The following is a 23,510-nucleotide window of genomic DNA, read 5'->3' on the forward strand; positions in this document are numbered from 1 at the left end:
CATCTCGCTTCAGTCACCCATAGTAATCTATCAGTTTTCTCTCAAATTCCCAAACTCACCAGGAGTTTGGCAACCTCCTTCTCTTGTTTTATGATTGCACTCTAATCTCCATCTCCCTCCCTGGAGATGGCATCGAGCTCCTCTTAAATTCTATTTTCAGTACAGTCACTTATGGGGGCACCCCTCTGCCTCAATCTTTCATTTGAGTTCATTGTCTTCAAAGCTCTACATTTTGAGTATTTTTCCTAATCTGTATATCCATCAGGCTGGGTGCCTACTTGAGCCCAGCCTCAGCAGACTTTGCAGCATCACTCTTTGCAGCTGCACACACTTCCCCATTGAACTTTTGTCTAGCTTCATCCTTCTCTCTCAATTGGGTGTCTCCCCTTTGAGCTCTTCAGCTCCACTGTGCTGTTGATGCTCTGGGCCACTCAAATATTCTTGCAACCCACGTCTGCCAAGTCTGCCCTAAGGAGGCTCCAGGCTTGTGCATCACACAACCAATTCCTAATGGTCCTGCCTGCATGCGATTCACCGGTATCCTGCTCGCCAACCTCCAGACCTGACCTGGTCAAGATGACAACAACCCTCTGCCTGCATTTCCTGTTGATGTGTTCCTGTGGTCATGACCTGCTGCTCTGCGCTTTCTGCCCCAGCCTACTTGCTGGTGAACTACTGATGCTTGCTGTTCCTGCTCTATGAATATTCACTGCCCTGCCTGCTTCTTCTTCTATGTGCTACCTCTGACCCTGCATACCCTCAGATGCCCTGGATAAGTGCCTTTACTGCCTCTTCCCCTGCCATTTTAGTCACGAGGGGGGGAAGAAGATCAACTTGCAAGCTAACCCAGACCTGTACACATCTCCAGCTATTTGCTTGTTGCCACAACCTCTTGCCAGTGGCTCTCTCATAAAATGGATCCTCGCCAAGGAGGATTTTTCACCCACATGGAGGAACCTCCTTCAACCTCCTTGCAACCTTCACCCAGCAATGTCCTATAAGATCAACCAAGTATATATATGCATATATATAGCAACACTGGACTAGTCACCCATCTTCATCAACCTTCAACTACTGGACTAGTCTCCCAACTTCATCAATGGAACAAGGGGGGGGGGGGAGGAAGTTTTTCAAGCTATTGTTTCTCAGTTGTACTAAGCCATGCCAGTCACTTATTTCAATTAATTGTCTGTATTTCAAATTGTATTGTGCCACATATATCTAATATTGTCTATTGCATTGTGCCTTTAGCAATCCTCCATGTTCTTCAGTTCCTTTCATTACAGTTAATTTCATTGTATTTATTTATTCTTCCCTGTTCCTCCCCATGTTTATGCACCCTTCCCATTCTCCCCATACTTAGTTTATATTAGCTTTAGATAATAGAAATCTCCTCTCTTTAGTAAGGTAGATCCAAGAAGCCAAAGACTCTCCAGGTAACACTTCATCTAACATGACACCTACATCACATACACTAAATTTTGTTTTATTTTTGATTGGATTCACATTTTTATAGAATGGCCCATAGTCCCTTGATCTATTGTACCTGAACCCTCTTCCCATCTCTTTACTAACATTTCTGACACAGAATGGATGACCAATCCTTGATTTCTATTTGGTTAATGGGTGAAGCCATGTGTCGGCTGACACATGCCTTCAAGGGGGGGAAATGTTACCCGAGAGGTAGCCCATAATGGAAGGGTGCCTCACACAGAGATACCTTCATGCACAGAAGCCCATGACTGGACTCTGAGCAGGTTGGCACACACAGAAACCAGCCTGGCAGAGACTGACTATGGAGTCAGTAGGGACCCTTAAGAAACCTAGGAAACCAGGCTAAGGCTCCATCTTGTTTGGGCTTCACTAGATTTCTTACATTTCCTCCTTGCCCTACTGACTGAGTTAAATGTGCATGTTATCTAAATCACCCCCCCCCCCCAGCCAAAGACCATTAGACTATCTACAGGAAAGGAATATCCCTTCAAGGTACTAACTGCAACTTCTTTTGTCTCTCTTGCCCAGTGTAATTTCTGTCTAGCACCATCTCTTATCCCCAAATGTCTTCCCCCAGTCCTTCCTGATAAAACAAAGACAGGGCCATTAGCGACACATTACACCTAGCCAAGATACTTGATGAGATTACTCCACACCTCCCACTCTAGTGACATCACAGTTTAATATCAGAGACCAATCAACAATCACGGACCTCCCAGTGGGCAGTCTCTGGGGCTGGCCCGGGAATTTCAAACACTATATCAAGTCTTGAGCACACTGTGTGTGTGTGTGTGTGTGTGTGTTGTGTTATCCACACCCGGCATCCTGTCCACCCCTGATGTTGTCAACCTGTGTCTGGGCTGCTTGGATCCAAGAAAGGTGCAGTATCTTGAACTTGTCCCCCTGTAGAACTTAGTGTAACTTGTCCTCCTGTAGAACTTAGTGTATGTATGGTTTTTGCTTCTGTGTGTGTTTTAAATGTAACCCTGATATTTTCCCCAAATAAATCCCCTGAGTGTAAGCTTTTGTCTTCTTCATTTAAAAAGGGTTTCTTCCAGGGAAAGGACCCCGTAAAAATTGGTAGTAAAGATCCTGTGTTACCCAGCCTCTTGCTATCCCCAGCAATTTGGGTAACAATGTCTCCCACCTTCTCCCAAGTGAGCTACTCTGCACCTCCCCACAAAGCTGTAGAGGAGGAGGGGAAAACAGGAGGACCCTCTTGAACAAAATGTCATATATAGGAAGGCGGAAGGCTGCAGCAAGGAGGAAGCTGGGCAATATTATCTGCTCGTTTGCTCCATTCATGAAGCAGGTGGCTCCTGAGATAAATGCGCACAATTTCATTTGATATCCCTGTCCTGCTGCAGCTCTATGCTTCATAGCATATTTACTTTCAAGAGTTCTCTTATCCTTAATAACAAGTGCAAGGTTCTGCCATGACCTTTATATATTCAGGAACTTGGAACCAATGAAACCCATTTGTTTCTTATATGCTTCAACATACTGCTTGGAAAAGGATCATTCTTCTGTTGAAATAACAATATGAGACCCACTTCCATTTGAGGTTTTTACTCACAAATCAAGTAGATCTGTACTATTTTGCAATAAATAACTGAATAAAATGCTTCTTGGAGCATACGTATGGCAGAGGATAGGATGAAGGAGCGTTTTGGCGTTGTGGCATAGGAGGAGACCTCAACATCAAAACATTATTGTAGTGCTCATAGTCAATACCAGCACGCAGTCTTCATGGCCATTTAAGAAGCACATTCCACAAAGAGCAGGTCCCACAGAACAGATTAAACAGGTGATAGTTAAAAAGGAAATGGCAAGAAACCCCTAAAACCCGTATGCTTTGTGGCATAAAAGATAACTCTACAAAGAAAAAGAAGAACTCGGGGGGGGGGGCAGGATCACTGGAAATAAAAGTGACTCGTAGCCAATGTCACATTCCTATGTTCCATAATTTCCAACGTGGACAAGTGTGATTGTAGGGCTAAATTGATAAATCACTTGTTAATAGCTCCATTTTGAAAATCAAAAGCCATGAGAACATGGGCATGACATACCAATGTCATAAAGCAATATATAATTGTTTGTACTAACAGAATATTTCCCTGAGAAATTTTTATTTGGGTGGCTATGAATAAATGAATAAGAGAGCTGCAAACCTTGATTCAAAAGGCCATATATATTATATGCTACATATACTTTATGCTTCAATAAACCACACAGAGCAGGTCTGTTTCTGGTGTTTCTTTGGCTTTTTCAAAGTACACTACATACAAGTTTGTTTATGCTGGTGATGCAGTTTGTAATATATTTAAATACTCAGGAAGGGGAAGATTTTGGCGTCTATATGTCTAAATCATCTAAGACAAATAGAAATATGAAATGTCTGATGTGGCTTTGGTCTTTTGTCAATTCCTTTTTCATTTGTTACCAGTTCCTGCCATATGCTCCCTGAGATTCTCCCTTGCACTTTTCAATTGGACATCTATATTCTGCATTATGAAAACAAATGTCTTGGCAACATTAGGGTCAACATTATTTGGATAGTAGATATGATTAAGGCAAATGAAGTGAGTAGTTAACAAAGTGCTAATGTTGTAATCTTGATGTTTTATGCCTACATTCTGCTACAATCGAATAAACTGATGGGAATCTTTAGGGGGGCAGTTGACAGTCAAAGAAAAGCACATGAAACAGCAACAGCAGCTAAGTAACCTCCCTGTAAGTTCTGTGTTTTTTGAGGAAAAAAGCTTGAGAAAAAAGGCACACATTATTATTATCAATGGTCAGCTAAAAATCTTATTTTCGATTTCCCTATCAGAAGAAGGCTTGTTCCGTGGGGAACTTTACATTTTAATGCCTGCGTTGATACAGAGCTTTGTCCCTTAAATATTCCTCTAAGCACTGGACTGCAAAGGGATCAAGGTCAGTGTCAAACTTGTTGGCAAAAAAGTGGTGTTTCCGCAACATCCAGTTCAAGTCCCCAACTCCAAAGACACACACAGAACGGACATGAATCCCATTACAGGGTGGATATGGGGCACCCTTGGACACGTCCCCCTCAAAGTAATGCCACTTGACAAATCTGGCAAGAGCATTCATATCAGAGACATCATATTTCTCACTAGCAGAAACGGCTCCTGGCACTTCAGGGATTCTCTGAATAGTAGCCCACAAGTACTCATCAGGACTGTAAGTGTCTTTAGCCCACTCTATAAAAGAAAGGATTTTGCTATTTTCTAATACGTATTCAACAAATCTCCTACTGACAACAAAGTAGGCACTGCCAGAAAAAATGGGTGTACTGATCGGTGGGTGGTGTTTGTCTATTCCCATATTCTTCACTTTACCATCAACTATTTCATAATGCTTCTTCCACCGTATCTCCTTGTATGAAGGCATTTTTTCTGTTTCCAAGCTGTTTTCACCCTTGAGAACTTTAAGCTTCTCTACCATTTCCTGGTTGGTCTTGATAGGGAAATCCATACCACAAAGGTTGATCAAATACTTCCAGCTTCTACTCCTCCTGTGGAGGTCTTTCATGCAGTTGAGGTCCGCTTGCACTCTGCTCCACGAAGCATACACTACACTCTCCAGCTGGCTGGCAATGAAGACATTGTCAAAACATGAAGCAATCCCCTTCACTGCAGCCAAGAAGGATTCTGGGGATTTCTTATCCACATGGATACAGTAATAGTTTTGGGGTGCATATATAGCTCTCAGAAGTCTATCAAGCATATTAATTTTGTGATAAACCACTATTGAGTATGCAAGTGGAAATTCCACTTCTTCTTTGCTCAGAGGTTCCATAATATATTTCCGTCTCTTTATAAAAGAGGCACAATCAGTTGTCATGTTAATATAATCATGTGCTGTTAGCTTAGGGCTTTTCCTAAAAGACACCGTAAGCAACTCCAGCTTTACTTTCTGAATTTCTTCTGGATCACCCTGCAGTATCTTGGTACAGTTTACAATATTGTTGGGGTAGTCACCTACGAGTTCCAGAGTCTCGTGATGCAGAAAATCTGGTTTCTGGTGAATTTTGATAAGGGACAAAGCCCCTGCTGTAAAAACCAAAACGATGAGAAACTTGATGCGTGGGATGTAACAGTGACGGAGTTTCCTTCTCAGCATTTCAGAGAGTGTTAAGAACCTTCAGACATTGAAGTGACTTTCTCTGGAATGTGATAATACATGTAACTTCAGTGGCTTCTGTTTGCATTTCTCAGAAGTAGATGATTATCCTATAAATGAAAGCAAAATATATGCAGATTTAGTGAATAGATGTGCCTTTCACCCGTTCTTTTCAATCAAGAGTTAATTATAATCACTATTAGTTAACTTGTTTAAAATGTTAAATACAAGTTTGGCCGTGAACTTCAGTTTAAAACACTAATACACTAATGTAATTGTTTTACAGTCCAATTTAGTCTGTCACTGTTAACGTACCAATACAAGGCCTAGGTTTTTCTTACAGCCACTGTTATGCTGGAGTTTTATAAATGCAATTGTTGAGAGGACCAGACAATTTTGATAACCGCCCAGAGCCATATGGAAGGGCAGTATGAAAATCTAAGTAAATAAATAAAAATAAATGTATAGAGAAATCCAGTTCAAGGTCAAATCACCTATTAACTGTCACTCCAATACCAGTTTATTTCCATTTAGAAAAGTATTTAGTAACTTTAAGAAATGTGCTAAAAATTTTTTTTAATTGGAATCTTTAAAAGAAAGTTGTTATGTTATGTAACCAGACTGAAATAACTTTCTCTTTCACTACCTCCGTTACTAGAATTATATCCCAGGAAATTGTAACTTATTTTGCAAGAATCTGTGTTATGTTGTTTAAGATCTAATAGGGTATATTACCCACAACAAATGGTAGTATGCATTTGTTATTTGCTTCTGTATTTATTAGATTTATATGCCTCCCTCCCTGAAGGCTCAGGGCGGTTTACATGAAACAAGAAACGATACAGTTAACTCCATTTAAAGTATTAACAAGGTGATAAAAACAATAACATTAACATAATAACAATAACATTACAGAATGGTGGAGAGCATTAGCTCAACTCATACTGAGGCCCAGTGGGTTGGGGAGATTTGAAGTAGTTGTCATAGGAGGGAGGATTGGGGGCCAATGGGAAGTGGTGATTTAGGTCGACCTCAACCAAATGCCTGGAGGAGGAGCTCCCTTTTGCAGGCCCTGCAGAACTGTTCAAGTTCCATCAGGGCCCTGATCTCCTCTTGGGGCTCATTCCACTAGGTGGGGGCTTGGATGGAGAAAGCTCTGCACCTGGTTGAGATCAAGCGGGCTTCCTTGGGGCCAGGGACCACCAGGAGGTTGGAAGTGGTAGAGTGCAAGGCTCTTTGAGGGGTGTAGTTTGGCTTGGCGAAGGTGGTAAAATGCCAGCTGTGCTACTGTCATTATCTGAGAGGAAGGCGTCAAGAATCATTCCCAGGGGAGTCGACTGAAGATGGCGCCGTAACAGCTGGGCTTCTGTCCGGCTCTTAAGCCATGCTGAGGTTCAGGAGCAACCGCACCTGGCTGACCTGAGCAGATACGCAAATCTGCTCGCCGGTTGCCCCAGGAACCGGGAACGGCATCCTGAGGGTTCTACAGATCCGTGGGGAGGTAGGGAGACCGAGCTCTCCGGATCAACAGCAGCGTGTGCTCAAGGTCACGATGGCGCCCTTGTCGTAAATAACTTTCTAAGCCTGAAACGACCAGATGACCCTACATCCCTCCCAGATCATCTTTTACTAGACTGACAGGAGCTGAAATTTACAACAGTAAGGATTGAAAATTTTCTGGCTATTCCTTTTCTTTCCCCACAAGCTCTTCCCCCCCCTCAACCAATTTACAAGTGAATTCCTTCTTTCGTTGAGTGAGAGGCTCCCAGCTAATTATACCCACTAACCAAACAAAGAGAGTGCTCAAGAGAAGAGAGACTTTAAAGTTTTGTTGGAGAGAGTTCAGTGGGGGACGCTGACTTGATACGGAGATCGACAAACTGATAATTTGGGATCGCTCGTGCTCCCGCGAGACCTCACGAGACTTTCTGTTTATAGTTTGTGACTGCCTAGAACTATGGAAAAATTAACTAAGGCACAGCTTTTCCATTTGTTATGCGAAGGAAACTCAAAGATACTGAAAGCAGTCAATAAGGTGGAAAAGGAAATTCGAGGGATTAAGGGGGAGCTTTTGGACGGAGCTGACGGTCTGGAGAGAGCAGCTGACACAGCTCAGCCAACAAAACTTCAAACGAGAATTCAATGTTTGGAAGTTAATCAACAGGAGGGGGAGAGAGCTAGGGACGTAAAAATTCAAAGCACCTTGGAAGAACGTGGGAAAACAGATTTAAGGAAGGAAAGCACCGAAAACCTGGAAGTCTATTCAGAGCAGGAAGTGATTTAGATCAGCAAAATAAAAAGAGTCTATTCAAAGGCGACAGCACGCAGGAAGCTATCAGGAGATATCACTGTGCGACCAGAGGAAGAGATCAAGATTGATAAAGTATACAGAGCCTACTTAAAGGCAACTGCAAGCAAGAATCAAGTAAGAGACTTTTTTGGCCCTGACAGAAGAACAATCAGAAATACTCTACTATGGAAAAAAACACAATTTCATTTTCTGCGACCACCTGAAGGATGAGTTGAACAGTGGAATATTCTCCTGGTTTCCTGTGGGGAAGACAGCAGCAGTAACTTTTAGGACAGGACCAATATATGATGGGAACTGACTTTATATCATCTAAGACAATAACAGAATATATTCTTATAATAGATTATACTCTCATATGTATCAACAACTATTCTGCTAAGAAAGGTGGTAATAACTTCTAGATCAGGATCAATATGTGATGGGAACTGAATATGTATGCCAATATGTATGCTAAAAGAGGATGACAAACTATACTTCATATGTATTAACAAGACGGCAGCAGTAACTCTTAGGTCAGGGCCAATTTATGAAGAGGACTGACCTTATATCACTTAAGATAATAACAGAAAACATTCTTATAGCAGATCATATTCTCATATGTATTAACAATCATTTTACTAAGAAAAATGGTAAAAACTTCTAGATTAGGAATAATATGTGATGGGAACTGAATATGTATGTTAAAAGAGAATGGCAAAGCATATCAGCTGGTCGCTTTTTTTCTCTCTTACTTTTCTGTAAATGCTTCATATAATAATAAATAATAAAATTATTTTTTTAAAAAAGAATCATTCCCAGGTTCCTGGCAGGGTGGGCCACCGATAGCTGCACTCCAGATTGGTTGGTGTGCTTTCTTGCTTGGACCTTTCCTGCCCAGCCATAGAACCTCTGTCTTTGAAGGTTGAGCTTCAGATGACTCTGCTTAAGCCATCCTGTCACTGCTTCCAGGCAGCTGGCTAATGTTTCTGGGGGAGAGTCAGGGCAGCCAACCATCAGGAGGAAGAGCTGGGTGTCATCAGCATATTGGTGGCAATCCAGCCCAAACGGCCACACCAGTTGAGCAAGAGAAAGCATAAAGAAGTTAAATAGAATTGGAAAGAAAATTGCCCCCTGGGGGAATCAGCAAGCCAGTTGGTGAGCTCTCTCCTAATGCTACCCTCTGTCCACGATTCCAAAAAGAAATGGGAACCAGGATGGATTAATAAAATGAGCATCAGATTGCAAAGTGTTGTATATGTAGAGTCAAGTGCAAGGATCATAGAATAACCAATGAGAAGCCTGTATTGTTCTCTGGTGCATCCAATCATGTGCCTTAATTATTGACCAATTGTAAGGCTCCATTAAGGACCAAAGAGGTTACTTAGCGGGCAGCCTGAAATGTATATAGTCCATTGGGTTCTTATTTTTGCTTTTCAGTATTTCTGGTTGATGTTGGGGTTAATAAAGAACAGTTGTTTCTGAAAAAATTGTGTCTGTGTCTTGCCAGACCCACAGACTTAATACAAACGTTGTTGCAGCTAACATTGTGAGTGATGACAAACTTGTACAAATTAGATTACAGAGGCAAATGGACAGTTCCCATGACAGAAAACAGCAATTCAATTACTGATAGAACAAATAACAATTGTTTTTGTACAGAAAAAAATACTAAATATTTCTTAGGGTAGCAGAAACATACAGGGATCTTTACCTATAGGCTTTTCTTGAATGCACAGCTTACCTTTGATTATCCCTGAATTTGAATCAGTATGAATTTACCTGGACTCCTGTGCCTGCACTTGGCATGTTTTTCCCCCTCCAAGTTTCTCTTTGGAATCACAGAGCATTTGTCCTAGATACCAATGAGAAAGTCAGGATAGTGTCTTAGCAGTGAAATTTACTTTTTGTGTATGTGTGCTGTAGTTGGTCTCACCTTATTGATCAGTTTAATTCTGGGCATGTTTTTTGAAACAGAAGGTAGAGATTCTTCATGTAGCATTCACTGTGGTAGCCATATTAACAAAATGTTAGTAATTCTCGCCCCATATTTTCCCCATCTTGTCACTTTTTTAAAAAAGGAGGAATGAGTATAATTCCTCCCGTGCATATATAAAAATTAAATGGATATATGACAATGTAGCTTGATGATGAAGGGAGGAGGAATGGCAGAATCTGAGAGTGGGTGGAACAACCTCAAGGTAGACAGTGGAGGAGTGGCTTGATGGGTGGAAAAGGTGAGGGGGTATACAATGGACTCTTTATGCTTTTGAATTAACTTCAGATTGGGAGTGAAGCAGTGGAGAAAACTGCCACAAAAGCACTCTTAGAAAACACAGGGAAACAATTACCAGAAAGCAAACTGAGCATTGAAGGGAGGAAAATCAATGCAGAATGAAAACGAAACCAAATTCAGATAAAAAGCCATATGATAAACATTTAATGAGATTCCCAATTTTAAAAGAAAACAAATTTTATATGCTGCACTACTGTTTTTGAAATTTGATATCCAAAAATCTGCATTTTATTATTCAAAGATGCCTCTGCTGCCAATAATATACAAGTCCATGGATAAATCCAATGTCTTGATTTTGTACTTAATATCTGCCAAGAAAACACTAGAGGGTGTCACCCCAAGGGTCAGACATGACTCAGTGCTTGCATAGGGAAAACCTTTATCTTTATAGGCTAACCAGTTTGAAGATTGATTCGGTAAGCATTTGGAAAATAAAGCTGAAAATATCAAGGTTAAAATGTAATTGTAGCCAATATTTAACATTTATAAGCCACACCTTGATTTCAAATAATCTTTGACCAGCTTCTAAACATTGAGCAACATATGATACACAATTGGGCATACTTAAGATTTTATCTAGATTGAATACCTTCCAAGAACAGTCATCTGTATTAATCTAAATTGGTATTCCATTGTTAGCTTACTTTAGCATTGAAAACCTTAAGTGCAGCAGGTGTATAATGATTGCCTTGGTTTTCAAAAAATGAACAATAGCTAAGTGGTATTGGTTGCTGTATGAATTGGATAAATCAGAATCTATGTTGTATACTGAACAATTAGGATTTAGGAGGGGTACTTCAGCCCTTGATCATTGCCTCCTGCTCTATTATTTAGTTACAAATACACTTCTCTCCCAGGAGGCCATTTCTAAACAGCATTTATACATTTTAGGGGTGTTTTCAATTCAGTCCTAAGATATCATCTTTGGGCTGAACTGGCTAAAACATCAAGAACTGCCTTGTTCTAGACAGAAGACTTGAACTATCGGAGGGGGGGAATAGAACATATGACTCATTTTAAATAGCTGGGAGTTATGTTCAACCACTCGTTTAGAAAGTCCGTGTTCACTCAGCTACTTTAATTGCTAGGACCAATACAAATGCTCTTCTACATTTTGTTTAAATTTAAAAGGAGGTCCGTATATACCTGCAGACACTAAGTCTTTTAATGCTATAATAATTCCTCAGGTCTCGTTTGGGGTAGGCAGTAGGATCAACGGAGTTTACGAGTCTTTGGATTATACACTTCTTCAGTTCCTGTGCTAAGGGCAAGAGCGCCTGGCTGTGGCACAGGAACTGCTCTTAGAATTTGCATAGCACTCATTTTAATCCAGGGTTTGGGTTATTGCCTTTAATCTGGGGCTGAAGGTCCTTTTCTCAGTATCCAATGCCCAAGCAAGTGAAGGAAGACAACTTCAGATGTGCTTGGGAGAGATGTGTGGATAATAGGGCTGAGTCTCTTGGCTTTTCCCTCATAACACCCGGGAACATGGATTATCAAGAAGCTTCAGGAAGAGGGTTATTGACCTTGATCATCTCAGGCATGTAAGCGCCACTTCTGGAGTAGGGAATTCCTCCTTTTATGACCTTTCCTCTCATATTTGAAATTTCTTACAATCCCAAACCACAGGACGCTTTATGCTTGCCAGACTGAATGCAGACCTGAAAGAATGATTTGCTAAAATCCTGTTTTCAGACTGCTTCTGGGTCTGATGCAACAGACAGTTCTGTCCAAATACCAGCATCTGGTTGAGTCTAACTCAGTTGGTTGCCAAATATTTGACAAAAGTGATCTCCTGCTGACCTTACAAAAAAATCATATAGGTCCATTGCTATATTTTATGTTTTAGACTTTTATGAGATACATGTATTTTATGGTTCTGTATTTTGCCATTTGCCTGCTCTGCTATGTTATGTAACATTGGTGTTGTTTCTTTGCCCTATTGTAATGTATTGGTTTTGTGTTCAAGAGCTGTGGTCATAAAAGCTTAACAATAAAGGGAATGACTATACTGTGTTACCTACATTAATTGGTTTTGATTTATAGTACTACAGAAGATTTTCTCCCTTGAGGAATATGGTCATTATCATATAGTCACCCACAGAGAAAAGTTATGGGGTACTCTTACAATAAGTGTGGAAACTTCAACATAGCCGTGCTATGTTAAAGTTTGTGAACTCTGCTAAATCTATAGCAGACTCTCTCTAGAAAGTAGAAACTTTGAAATAGGACATGAAAATCTGGTTACTTTAACCGGTAGTGCTTGGAAAGAATATTTGTTCATTATGAAAAGTTGGGTGGACCTTCAGGTTTATGATAAATTACCTGGCATTATTTCTAACCAGCCCTATGAGTATTGTACCTGTGCAACCTTCATTCACACCTGGAGGGCTTTGTGGCTGTCTTACACAAATGCCATTGAAGAGAACAGTGCTTATAACAATCACAGGCTTCTACTTACACTCCCTTATTAAAGAAACCAAAGCTTACTGGACCCACTTGTGATGGCAGGATAATTACTTCTTACAAATTAAAAAGGAAAAGAAGAGAATTTTAAAACAGCAAACCAGCCAAGAGCAGCCCCAAACAGAAAGGGCCTTTGTGCTATTACACAATGCTATGTTTTGTTCTTGGTGGACTTGAAATCTGTTATCTATAGCCTTATTTAAAAGACCTGTTTGGAGCAGAACAGAATCCAAAAGGTAACTCATACTGCTCTTTAAAAACCATGAGCCCCATCCTATTCCCATTAAACAGATATTCTTTTCAGAACAGCCTAGAAAAGAAGGCATGGTGCCCAGCGAACACTCTGAGCTGCCCATTCTCAACCAGTCACCAGGCTTAGGTTAACAAACAGGACATTTGGCTTTGCCCAGGTACGTGGTGTCCTCAGGTGCCAAAGAAGCTCATTAAGGGGTAGAGGGGGACTGCAATAATATGGAGGGGACTCAGCAAGGTCTTTTAGAAACATCCAAAATTCAGTAAAAAAATAAATAAAACACAACTCCTTTTAAAGAAAATCTGCAGTTAAGATGCCAACAGCCTGGAGAAAAAATGCCCTGCCTCTTTCCTAGAAGGTTAATGTGTAAATATAGATAGTTGGGGGGAAAATACTGCCACTTGGTAAACAGCACCTCATTAACCCTATGGGAATTTTGGTCCAGGTAGCTGACAACCCTAGTTCTAGTTATATTTAGGGCATTTCTGCAAATCAGTAAAAATAGTGTTGCATCAGCTGAATGGCATAGTGCTAAATATTATCCTGCCTCCCAGCCACTCCTGACCTTTTTGCTGTCTCGTCTGCTGGCTTTTCACACTTCTAACCCTCCACAACTGCTGCTGGAAAAGGCAGAAGAAAGCAACATGCTTTATACATGACTCTCTTCCACCTATCAATCAATCCAGGCAGCCAATCCCCTTTCCCCGTGTTTTAAAGGTCCCACCAAGCCCGCTAATATTTTAAATAAAAAATCAATACTTCTCCATTAAAACGCATATGCATCTAATCATAGATGCCTATTGCTTTTTGAATGCCACCCCTTATGTAATCACAAGTCTTGATACTTTCCAAAATTAGTCATGTTTCTGATTTTGGGGGGGAGGGCTTTAGGGAGGCATGCTTTGAGTTACAACTTTGGGGGAAACAATTTTCTGGCATCACCTGCACGCTTGTCCACCTATTTGTTGCTCCAGGCTGTTCTCCATTTTTTTAAAATTCCTGTTCCTGGGAACAAGGGAGAGGGAGGCAGGTGCAAGGGTGGGCATAGGAGGTGGAGGTAGCGCTTTTTCGCCTCTCCATATATTTATTTGGCTGGTGGCCTGCTGATTGTCTGCTGGGGTATAGCACTTTTTAGGGTGGTGAGTCCACTTTTTGGCATTCATCAGCTTGCGCCTTAAAATGGCTGATATAGGGAGCAGTATATAATAAAATAACATATAATAAATAAAATATAATAATAAAATTCTGGTAAGCCAGACAGTTTTTCTGGTTTACCCTATACTCGCGTATAAGCCTAGTTTTTCAGCACCTTTTTTCACACTGAAAAAGCCCTCCTCTGCTTATATGCGAGTATATACAGTAATTGAAATAAAAGCCTGCTCCAGCCAGCCAATATTTGCTCTGGCAGCTTGTAGAACATCAACAGTTTGACTGAGGGACTCTGATCTTTTTTTCAGTTTTGCCTTCACTTCTTCCTCTGCTTAATCACTTATTTCAAACTATTCTTTTCGTTTCTGTGCATAAAAAGTGGGGTACAAAAACCAGCTGCTATTCATCCTCTTGACTTTTCTGTATTTGTTAGGGGGGGGGAGGCTGGATGGTAGAGCCTGTGATGATGGAGCATTTCCCACCCTCAGCTTATATGTGAGTCAATAAGTTTGCCCAGATTTTGTGGTAAAATTAGGTGCCTCAACTTATATGCAAGTATATACGGTAATTCCCTTTATAGCGCCAACACCTCCCTTATTGTTATAGGACCAAGACAATCCATCTTTGTTCTTCTGTAATCCTAGGTAAATTTTGTTTCCTAAGATATTTTTCTATTTTTGCCTATGATACATCATGGCCTTTATATAGATTAGAATTTATAGAATGCTTTTGGCTAGCTACATGAAGTGGACTAGCAGCTGTTTGTACAAATAGTCAAGGCAGCCCACTGCAAAGTGGAACTTTTTACTACCCGAAGAAGTCACAGCTTACAATCACTGCAGAGTGAAGCATAACTGCTGTGACTATTGTACCCAAATAGCATATCACCAGGACTACAGCTGGTTGAGGGAGGCCGGATCTGTCAAGAATGATGAACACTCTGCCAAGGATGACACCGCCAACAGAGAGTCAAAGAATCTCCAAATTTAAAATTTAAGATTACGTATTTAAAATGTAATAATAAAACTCCTCTAAATTACCACTGATATAGCTTCAGTTGTCTTCCCCTTAAGCTATATATGTGTACACAATATTTTCCAACCTCGAATATATTCTGTGACTGCTGGTTCATGGAGGGACAGTTCTTAGGGATCTGTAGACTCAGGTAACTTCTCCTGGGTGTTGCACAGCTTTACATCTTCTTCCTTTTTGCCTCTGAAGCAAAAAGCCACTTGGCAATGCTGCATGGTACATTTTCCTTGTCAGAGTCCCCACTAAGATGGTGTCTCCTCACTGCTGCTTTTCGCTTTAACGGTGCAGTGGGATTCACGGATTCAAAAATTGATGCTGGTGTGGTTTCCGTTGGGTAGAGCAGTGGTCCCCAACCTTTTTATCACTGGGGACCGGTCAACACTTGACAATTTTACTGAGGCCCGGGGGAGGGGGTAGTCTTTTGCTGAGACATTGCCACCACCGCCTGAACCCCTGCTCCGCTTGTTTTCCCACCGGCACCCCTGACTTCTTGCTGCCCTCTGGGGGGCACTGCCAGCAGCAGCTGTGCAGTGCCATACCGAGGGGGAGCCCCAGCCATGGCAGCTGCTAGAGAGCACCAAAGGTGAGCCAGCAGCAGAGTGGCAGGGCAGCCCCCGAGGCAGCAGCGGGGGAGGAGGATGAGGAGGAGCCGCACCCCAGTACCAACTGATCCACGGACCGGGACCGGTTCCTGGACTGGGGGTTGGGGACCACTGGGGTAGAGGGTCGAACAGCAGGAGAAAGCTAGCAGGATGCCTCCCCTTTCTCCCATTTTAAAGGCAATCCCCAGCTAGAGCCCTCACACTCATTGGCACGTTTAAATGTTGTTGGATACACCCATTCTGATGAAGGAGTCCGGTAGCATGCTCCCCCCGGCCCCCAAATGCTCCTAGCACTCCTGGCACACTCTCTGAGACTCCTTCCAGCCTCCCTGAGAAGCTGAGGACTCCTAGAGCACTCCCAATGTGTAAATCTGTACAATGGAACACCCTGCAGGGGTGGTTTTTAGCATCAAATATCCAAAATTAATTCATTTTGTTAGTTTAATTGCTCCTTGATTGGATACAAAGTGTAGAGGGAAGAAAGGCTGAAGTTCTTTTTTACACAGTGGTAATAATGATACCCTTATTGCCATAAAATAAGCAAGGGGCAGATACATTCAAAGGAGGTGAATAATAAAAACTGATTTAAAATTTTCTGGATCTAGCACTGTGTACAACCATTAAAAAATTCCAGCCATACACACTCCATATGGTCTCTGCACAGCATTTGTGTTGTGGGGAGATGGTAACTGGGGGCCAGACTGGGATCTGTGCAAAAGGATTCCAGCCAGCCTCATGTTTGAAGCAGGAAGGAGTTGGGGTGACTGGTCATCCCCCAATTCCCCCACCTCCAAAAATAAATCAGGCATATCAGAGGCTTTTAGGCTGATTACATCGGTGACTCTATACAGCTATCAGCTCTCAGGCTTTGTGTGTCAGGAGCAAAGGCCTGGTACAGTATACTTTAAATCTCCAGTAATTTTTTAATTGATCAGTTTTAAGAGCCCAGTTAGAAATTCCTATATTCTATTCCATGAATCTGCTTATATTCCCCAAATAGAAAAAGCATTACTAGACAAACACACATGCTACAATAAGACAATGTTCTAGACAAACATCTGTGTCGCCACTTCTGGAACCTTTCAAATTTGAAGGAACGTATGTCTATAGTCCTCCTAATGCTTCAGGAAAACTTGTATGGTTCTATTAACTAGGGACATGCACCCTTATGTGTTGTTTTTTTCCCTAAAGATGCATGATTGTTATGCTTACTTAGTACACAAACCCACCTGATAAACATTTGGTAAGTACAATCTTTATTGTTAGTCCTTATTCCCCTCCCACCATTCAAAAAATCTACTGGGCAAAGGGAATATGGGATATTGCACTTCAATCAAGCTTTAAAGCCTAAACCCAACCCTATTGATAAAAAGTGGATTTGGGGGAAGAATCTAGGGAGGGAAAGTAGGGAGGGTGGTACAGAAAGGTAGGAAATGAAAAACTGTTTTGAGAAAGGACATTTGGTTGGATGATGAAGAACAAGCCAAAGGGGGAAAATCATAATAAAGAGATACAAAACCATGGGGTCAGAAACTTGGGGGAGGGATTGGAGGGACTATCCCCTCTGATTAGCACACCTTGATAAATACATGACATGTTGTTGAGTCAGTGCAGCAGAATATATGTGCACAAATTCTCCTTTCAAGAGATTTGAAATTTCACTAACTTGTAAAAGTCTGATTGGCCTTTGTTTGTACAGAAGTGAAACCACGTGATAGTTTCTCATAGAGACAGAGAAGTTCTGAAATCTAAAAAGGTCTAAACGTTCTTACAAATCAGGAAGTCCAGCTAGTTCCTACATTTGTCAAGGAGAACCCCAAAATGTGATGTTACTATTGTATCACATTAATTTTATTTATTTACAAAAATGTATCCCACCCTTCTGCACCTACAGTTTAAGAAACAGGATGCAGAATAACAAAAATACATCAAGAGTGTTAAAATGTATTTTGTAAGCATACAGTGTAACTTTTCAAGTTACATCACTTTCCCACAAACTAAAGTGGAAAATCATCCAATTCTCGTGCAGCAAGAAACCAAAGATTCTTAGATACTTCAACTATTGTTCTGCACTCAAGTAGTATCATATATATATATCTCACTTTCATTAGAGGCATGAACATCAATAGCTGAATGCAGGACTCCACTTGAGCAGCTTCCAGGTTTTGATCTGTTTACAATAAAAAGCTATCTGTGGTCTCTTTAAGGAGAGGGCTCTGATAACACTTGCACTCAGAATAAGTATAGATACCTGAAAAGAGTAGTTAGTGCCACAGGTCTAGTAGCAATGCTAAGCATGTTTGACATACTGTATAAAATTGATTTTTCAGTGCATTAAAAGGGAGATTAAAAAAATGAACCCATGTTCATCTAACAAAAACCCAAATTGCATTATGCTTTTGAAAAGATTGTTTTGTGACTTTAAGAAAGCTACCGTCCTACATTCACTTATTGTGTGTCCTATTAGTCTTCAAATCTAGTTACCACCATGCTACTGAAGGCTAACAAAATCATATCACGAATTCTGCCTTTAGGGCACAAGTGTTACTCAAGATGTGGCTACTGGCTCTCCCCTCTGTACTTGCTGCAAGGTCAACTGCACTGGTCTGACTGCCTCAAAGGTAGGAAGTGCCAAGTTGCTATTGTTATATTTTACAAAATGCAACATTGTTTGCCTGAGATTTTAATCTCTTTGCTTTTGATAAAACCAGCATGTTTGACCTCTGTTCATAATGTAGCTATAGTTCTTAGGTATACAACATTTATCCCTGTGCTATTTTTAATGTTGAGTATGTTCAAGAATAAGCCCATGAATCCTAATACTACTCTCCCGATAATTCTGAAAACCGAAATGTCATTCAGGTATATGGGTCAAGGCAAAACAAAGTTTTGGAAACTCTCTTTTGCTTGCAGGCCAGAGGAGCGCTTTGGCGAGCTGACTGAAAACAACCAGTTCGGCCTTTTACAAGGAAAGTGGGCGCTCTTGCCTTATCTGGAAAGGCGCCCACGGAGGTGAGAGGGAGGCTTTCCTGTCCTTCTCCTTCCCAGGAGAGCACGCCAGATGGGCAGCGCCGTCAAGTCGGTGGCCGGAAGACAAAAGAGCGGGCGCCCCGGGACATCCCGCAAACTCACAGCGCTTGCCCCAGCCCGCGCGAGCTCTTCTGCCCCCGAAACACGCTGGGTCAGCCCGGAGGGAAGAAGTGTTGCTGCGCTCCTCTTAGCCGCCCTACCAGGAGCCATCCGAGGCGGCCTTGCCGTGCCTCTCCCTCTGTGAGAGAGGGAGAAGAAGAGCTCGCCGAGCACCGTCCGGCAGAGCCTTCCTCTTCTCGCCTCCCCCCCCCCCCCCACCGGAGCATCGGCGGCGGCTCCTTCTTGGGAGTCTCGCCGAGCCGAAGCGCAACTTGGCGCCGCGGCGAATTCCCCGCCTTCGCCTGAAGCCACGAGCGCTCCGGGCTGTCGGCGGGTTTCATCCCTGTGTCTGGAAAGGGAAGCTCCAGGGACCTAGTCCGCCCCCCCCCCCTCACAGCCGACCCGGCGCGAGGCTCCCGCGAAGTCACCGCAAAGGACTGGCGAGGCGTTGGAACCGGGGGGCCGGGAGAGAGACGAGCCTGAAGTCCGGGGAGTCATTTACCTGCAGCGACCCTGGCAGGAGCGTGGAAAAGCGCCGCGCAGGCACGTCCGAGGCGGCCTCACCATCGAGCGGCAGAAGCGGGGGACTCCTCTCACCTCGCCTGCTCCACCCAGCTCTTGAACTCGCCTCTCCGCCGCCCCCTACTCCGCGGCCGGGCCAAGTAGGCGCCTCCCCTCCACCCTCTTCGTAGAGAAGCCGGCCAGGGTTTCCTGCCTTCCTGGGGCCTTTGCTTCCTTCCTTCCTTCTCTTCAGAGCGGCCGGCAGAAACCTCGTGTAATGCAGGGCAGAGGGCCGCGCAAGCCGGGCGTCGCCTAGAAATCCCGCGCAGCGCGTCGTCTCTATCGCTCCGGCTGGCGTCTCCTCCCTCGGGGAGTCTGACTTCGACGGCGAAAAGCCGCGCGTGCCTCTCGACAGTAAAGCTTAACAAGTAAAATTGGGCCCTTTTGCAAATAAGGCAGCAACTTACGTGCCTCCTATTGGCTTGGAACTTTGCACATCATTTGGCCCTCCTTTTTAACCTCCAGCATCAGAATGGAAGCCAGTGATTTCCCCCTCTTGATTGGGGTTCAGAGGAGAATCCTAAAGCCGCATTAGTAATTTTGAGCTGAGGTTAGGCAGGGGTAATTGCAGTGTGATTTGCAATGTTAGGATGACACATAGATTAGGATCGTGGTCTTGGGATGGGGCTCAGCCCATGCACAATGGGCTTTTTCTGATTTCACTTCCTAGATTTTTGTTGTGCTGATATTAGTAGGTAGGAACTGATAGGGTTGTGAACTTCCAGGCAGGACCTGGAGCTCTTCTGGTATTACAACTGATCTCTAGGTAATAGAGATCTGTTCCCCTGGAGGAAATGGCTGCTTCAGAGGATGGACTTTATGACATTACTAGGGGCAAATGTTTATCAATTCAGAAATACAGGGGGTGCTAAGCTGGAGGCCCCTGGGCACAGAACTCACTGGCAGGGGCAGCTCTCAAGAGGGAAGTGGAAGGAGGAGGGGGGGGTCAGGGTTGGGGGCTGGCCACTGGCCGCTGGACAGACAGGCAAGCTGGTTGGAGGAAGAGGCACTCGGACAGGACAGCTGCCCGAGTGGGTGTTAAAGGCTGAGTGGCACTTAAGCCATGAGACCAGCTCCACCTTCAAGCCTTTGCCAGAAATATTAAGTGGAACAGATACCACTGCTGAAGTCCTGCCCCTCCCTCAAACCCTCCACTCTGGAGGCCCTACCTCCCCTCAATCTCCAGGGATTTCTCCACCCAGTTGGCAACCTTACTTGCAGAGGACCCCCCCCCCCCTCACACACACCCCAAATAAAGTATGAGCACTTCTAAAACCATGCAGGTTGCTTTATTTTAGTCTACATTTTAAAAATCAATACTGTTTATTATCCTGCCTTTTCTCCATGGAGTTCATTGTTGTTCATCCTCAATACAGCTCAGTAGTCCAGTAGGTCCCCCTTCAAGGATCGCTGCCTTGTTGTGGCAAGGGGGCTTGCGTAGTTCAGTGAAGCTATGAGCTATACCGTGCAGGGCCACCCAAGACGGACAGGTCATAGCTGAGAGCTCTGACAAAAGGTGATCCACTGGAGAAGGAAATGGCAAACCACTCCAGTATCTTTGCCATGAAAACTCTATGGACAGTTCCAATAGGCATAACGATATGACGCTGGAAGATGAGCCCCTCAGGTCGGAAGGTGTCCAATATGCTACTGGGGATGAGCAGACGGCTAGTACGAGTAGCGCCAGAATGAATGAAGCGGCTGGGCTAAAGCCGAAAGGACGCTCAGTTGTGGAAGTAACTGGTGGCGAAAAGACAGTCCGATGCTGTAAAGATTTTTATTCCATAGGAACCTGGAATGTCAGATCCATGAATCAAGGCAAGCTGGACGTGGTTAAACAAGAAATGAGAAGACTGAACATCGACATTTTAGGAATCAGTGAACTAAAATGGACAGGAATGGGTGAATTTAATTCAGATGACCATCAGGTATACTACTGTGGACAAGAATCTCGCAGAAGAAATGGAGTAGCCTTCATAATCAATAAGAGAGTAGGAAAAGCAGTCTTGGGATACAATCCCCAAAATGACAGAATGATCTCAGTTCGAATCCAAGGCAAACCATTCAACATCACAGTGATCCAGGTCTACGCCCCAACCACTGCTGCTGAAGAGGATGAAGTTGATCAGTTCTATGAAGCCCTACAACACCTTCTAGAAGCAACGCCCAAAAATGATGTGCTTATCATCATGGGGGATTGGAATGCTAAAGTAGGAAGCCAAAAGATAACCGGGATAACTGGCAAGTTTGGCCTTGGAGTACAAAATGAAGCAGGGCACAGGCTGGTAGAATTTTGTCAAGAGAATACAATGGTCATAGCAAACACTCTTTTCCAGCAACCCAAGAGACGACTCTACACATGGACATCACCAGACGGTCAACACAGAAATCAGATTGACTATGTGCTCTGCAGCCAAAGATGGAAAAGTTCTATCCAGTCAATAAAAACAAGACCAGGAGCTGATTGTGGTTCAGATCATGAGCTTCTTGTTGCAAAATTTAGGCTTAAATTGAAGAAAGTAGGGAAAAGCACTAGGCCACTCAGGTATGAACTAAATCATATCCCCGACGAATACACAGTGGAGGTGACAAATAGATTTAAGGAATTAGATCTGATAGACAGAGTGCCTGAAGAACTATGGACGGAGGTTCGCAACATTGTACAAGAGGTAGCAACTAAAACCATCCCAAAGAAAAAGAAATGCAAGAAATCAAAATGGCTGTCTGAGGAAGCTTTACAAATAGCTAAGGAGAGAAGGGAAGTGAAAGGCAAGGGAGAAAGAGAAAGATACACCCAATTGAATGCAGAATTCCAGAGAAAAGCTAGAAGAGATAAGAATGCCTTCTTAAATGAACAGTGCAAACAAATAGAAGAAAACAATAGAATCGGGAGGACCAGAGATCTTTTCAAGAAAATTGGAGATATGAAGAGAACGTTTCATGCAAAAATGGGTATGATAAGGGACCAAAATGGTAGGGACCTCACAGAAGCAGAAGAGATTAAACAAAGGTGGCAAAATTATACAGAAGAACTATACAAGAGCGAGCTTAACATCCCTGATGACCACAATGGGGAAGTTACTGACCTGGAGCCAGGCATCCTGGAATGTGAAGTCAAATGGGCCTTAGGAAGTCTGAGCAACAATAAAGCTAGTGGTAGTGACAGCATTCCAGTTGAACTATTCAAAATCTTAAAGGATGATGCAGTAAAAGTGCTACACTCAATATGCCAGCAAATTTGGAAAACTCAACAATGGCCACAGGATTGGAAAAGGTCAGTTTACATTCCAATCCCAAAGAAGGGCAATGCCAAAGAATGTTCAAACTACCGCACCATTGCACTAATTTCTCATGCTAGCAAAGTTATGCTCAAAATCCTACAAGCTAGGCTCCAGCAATATGTGGACCGAGAACTTCCAGAAGTACAGGCAGGATTTCGAAGAGGCAGAGGAACTAGAGATCAAATTGCCAACATACGCTGGATCATGGAGAAAGCTAGGGAGTACCAGAAGAACGTCTACTTCTGCTTCATTGACTATGCTAAAGCCTTTGATTGTGTGGAGCACAACAAATTGTGGCAAGTTCTTAAAGAGATGGGAATACCAGAGCATCTTATTTGTCTCTTGAGAAATTTATATGCAGGTCAAGAAGCAACAGTGAGAACTGAACATGGAATCACTGACTGGTTCAAAATTGAGAAAGGAGTTCGGCAAGGCTGTATACTGTCACCTTGCCTATTTAACTTGTATGCAGAGCACATCATGAGAAATGCGGGATTAGAGGAGTCACAAATTGGGATCAAGATTGCAGGGAGAAATATCAACAACCTCAGATATGCAGATGATACCACTCTAATGGCAGAAAGTGAAGAGGAACTGAAGAGCCTGTTGATGCGGGTGAAGGAGGAGAGTGCGAAAGTTGGCTTGAAACTCAACATCAAGAAAACAAAGATCATGGCATCCGGCCCTCTCAATTCCTGGCAAATAGATGGGGAAGAAATGGAGATAGTGACAGATTTTATTTTCCTGGGCTCCAAGATCACTGCAGATGGGGACTGCAGCAAAGAAATTAAAAGACGCTTGCTCCTGGGGAGGA

General features: G+C 42.9%; 1 protein-coding gene across 2 annotated transcripts; it reads right to left on the bottom strand.

Annotated features, from left to right (window-relative positions):
• Nucleotides 1-3,047: 3,047 nt before the first annotated feature.
• Nucleotides 3,048-19,844, bottom strand: GCNT1 (glucosaminyl (N-acetyl) transferase 1). Of its 2 annotated transcripts, none has more exons than XM_077344760.1 (2): nucleotides 19,823-19,844; nucleotides 3,048-5,750 (listed from the first exon to the last, which is right to left on the bottom strand). In XM_077344760.1, the coding sequence occupies exon 2, from the start codon at nucleotides 5,638-5,640 to the stop codon at nucleotides 4,360-4,362; it is 1,281 nt and encodes a 426-aa protein (XP_077200875.1). In that variant the 5' UTR covers nucleotides 5,641-5,750; nucleotides 19,823-19,844; the 3' UTR covers nucleotides 3,048-4,359. The 2 variants fall into 2 exon arrangements, with proteins under 2 accessions (XP_077200875.1, XP_077200874.1); XM_077344759.1 differs by lacking the exon at nucleotides 19,823-19,844 and adding an exon at nucleotides 19,357-19,774.
• Nucleotides 19,845-23,510: the final 3,666 nt, after the last annotated feature.

This window comes from Paroedura picta, chromosome 7 (genome assembly GCF_049243985.1).
Source record: "Paroedura picta isolate Pp20150507F chromosome 7, Ppicta_v3.0, whole genome shotgun sequence".
NCBI classification, from domain to species: Eukaryota; Metazoa; Chordata; class Lepidosauria; order Squamata; family Gekkonidae; genus Paroedura; species Paroedura picta.

Coding starts and splice junctions, on each gene's coding strand:
- GCNT1 (XM_077344760.1), bottom strand. CDS start 5,640: ATGCTGAGAAGGAAACTCCGTCACTGTTACATCCCACGCATCAAGTTT.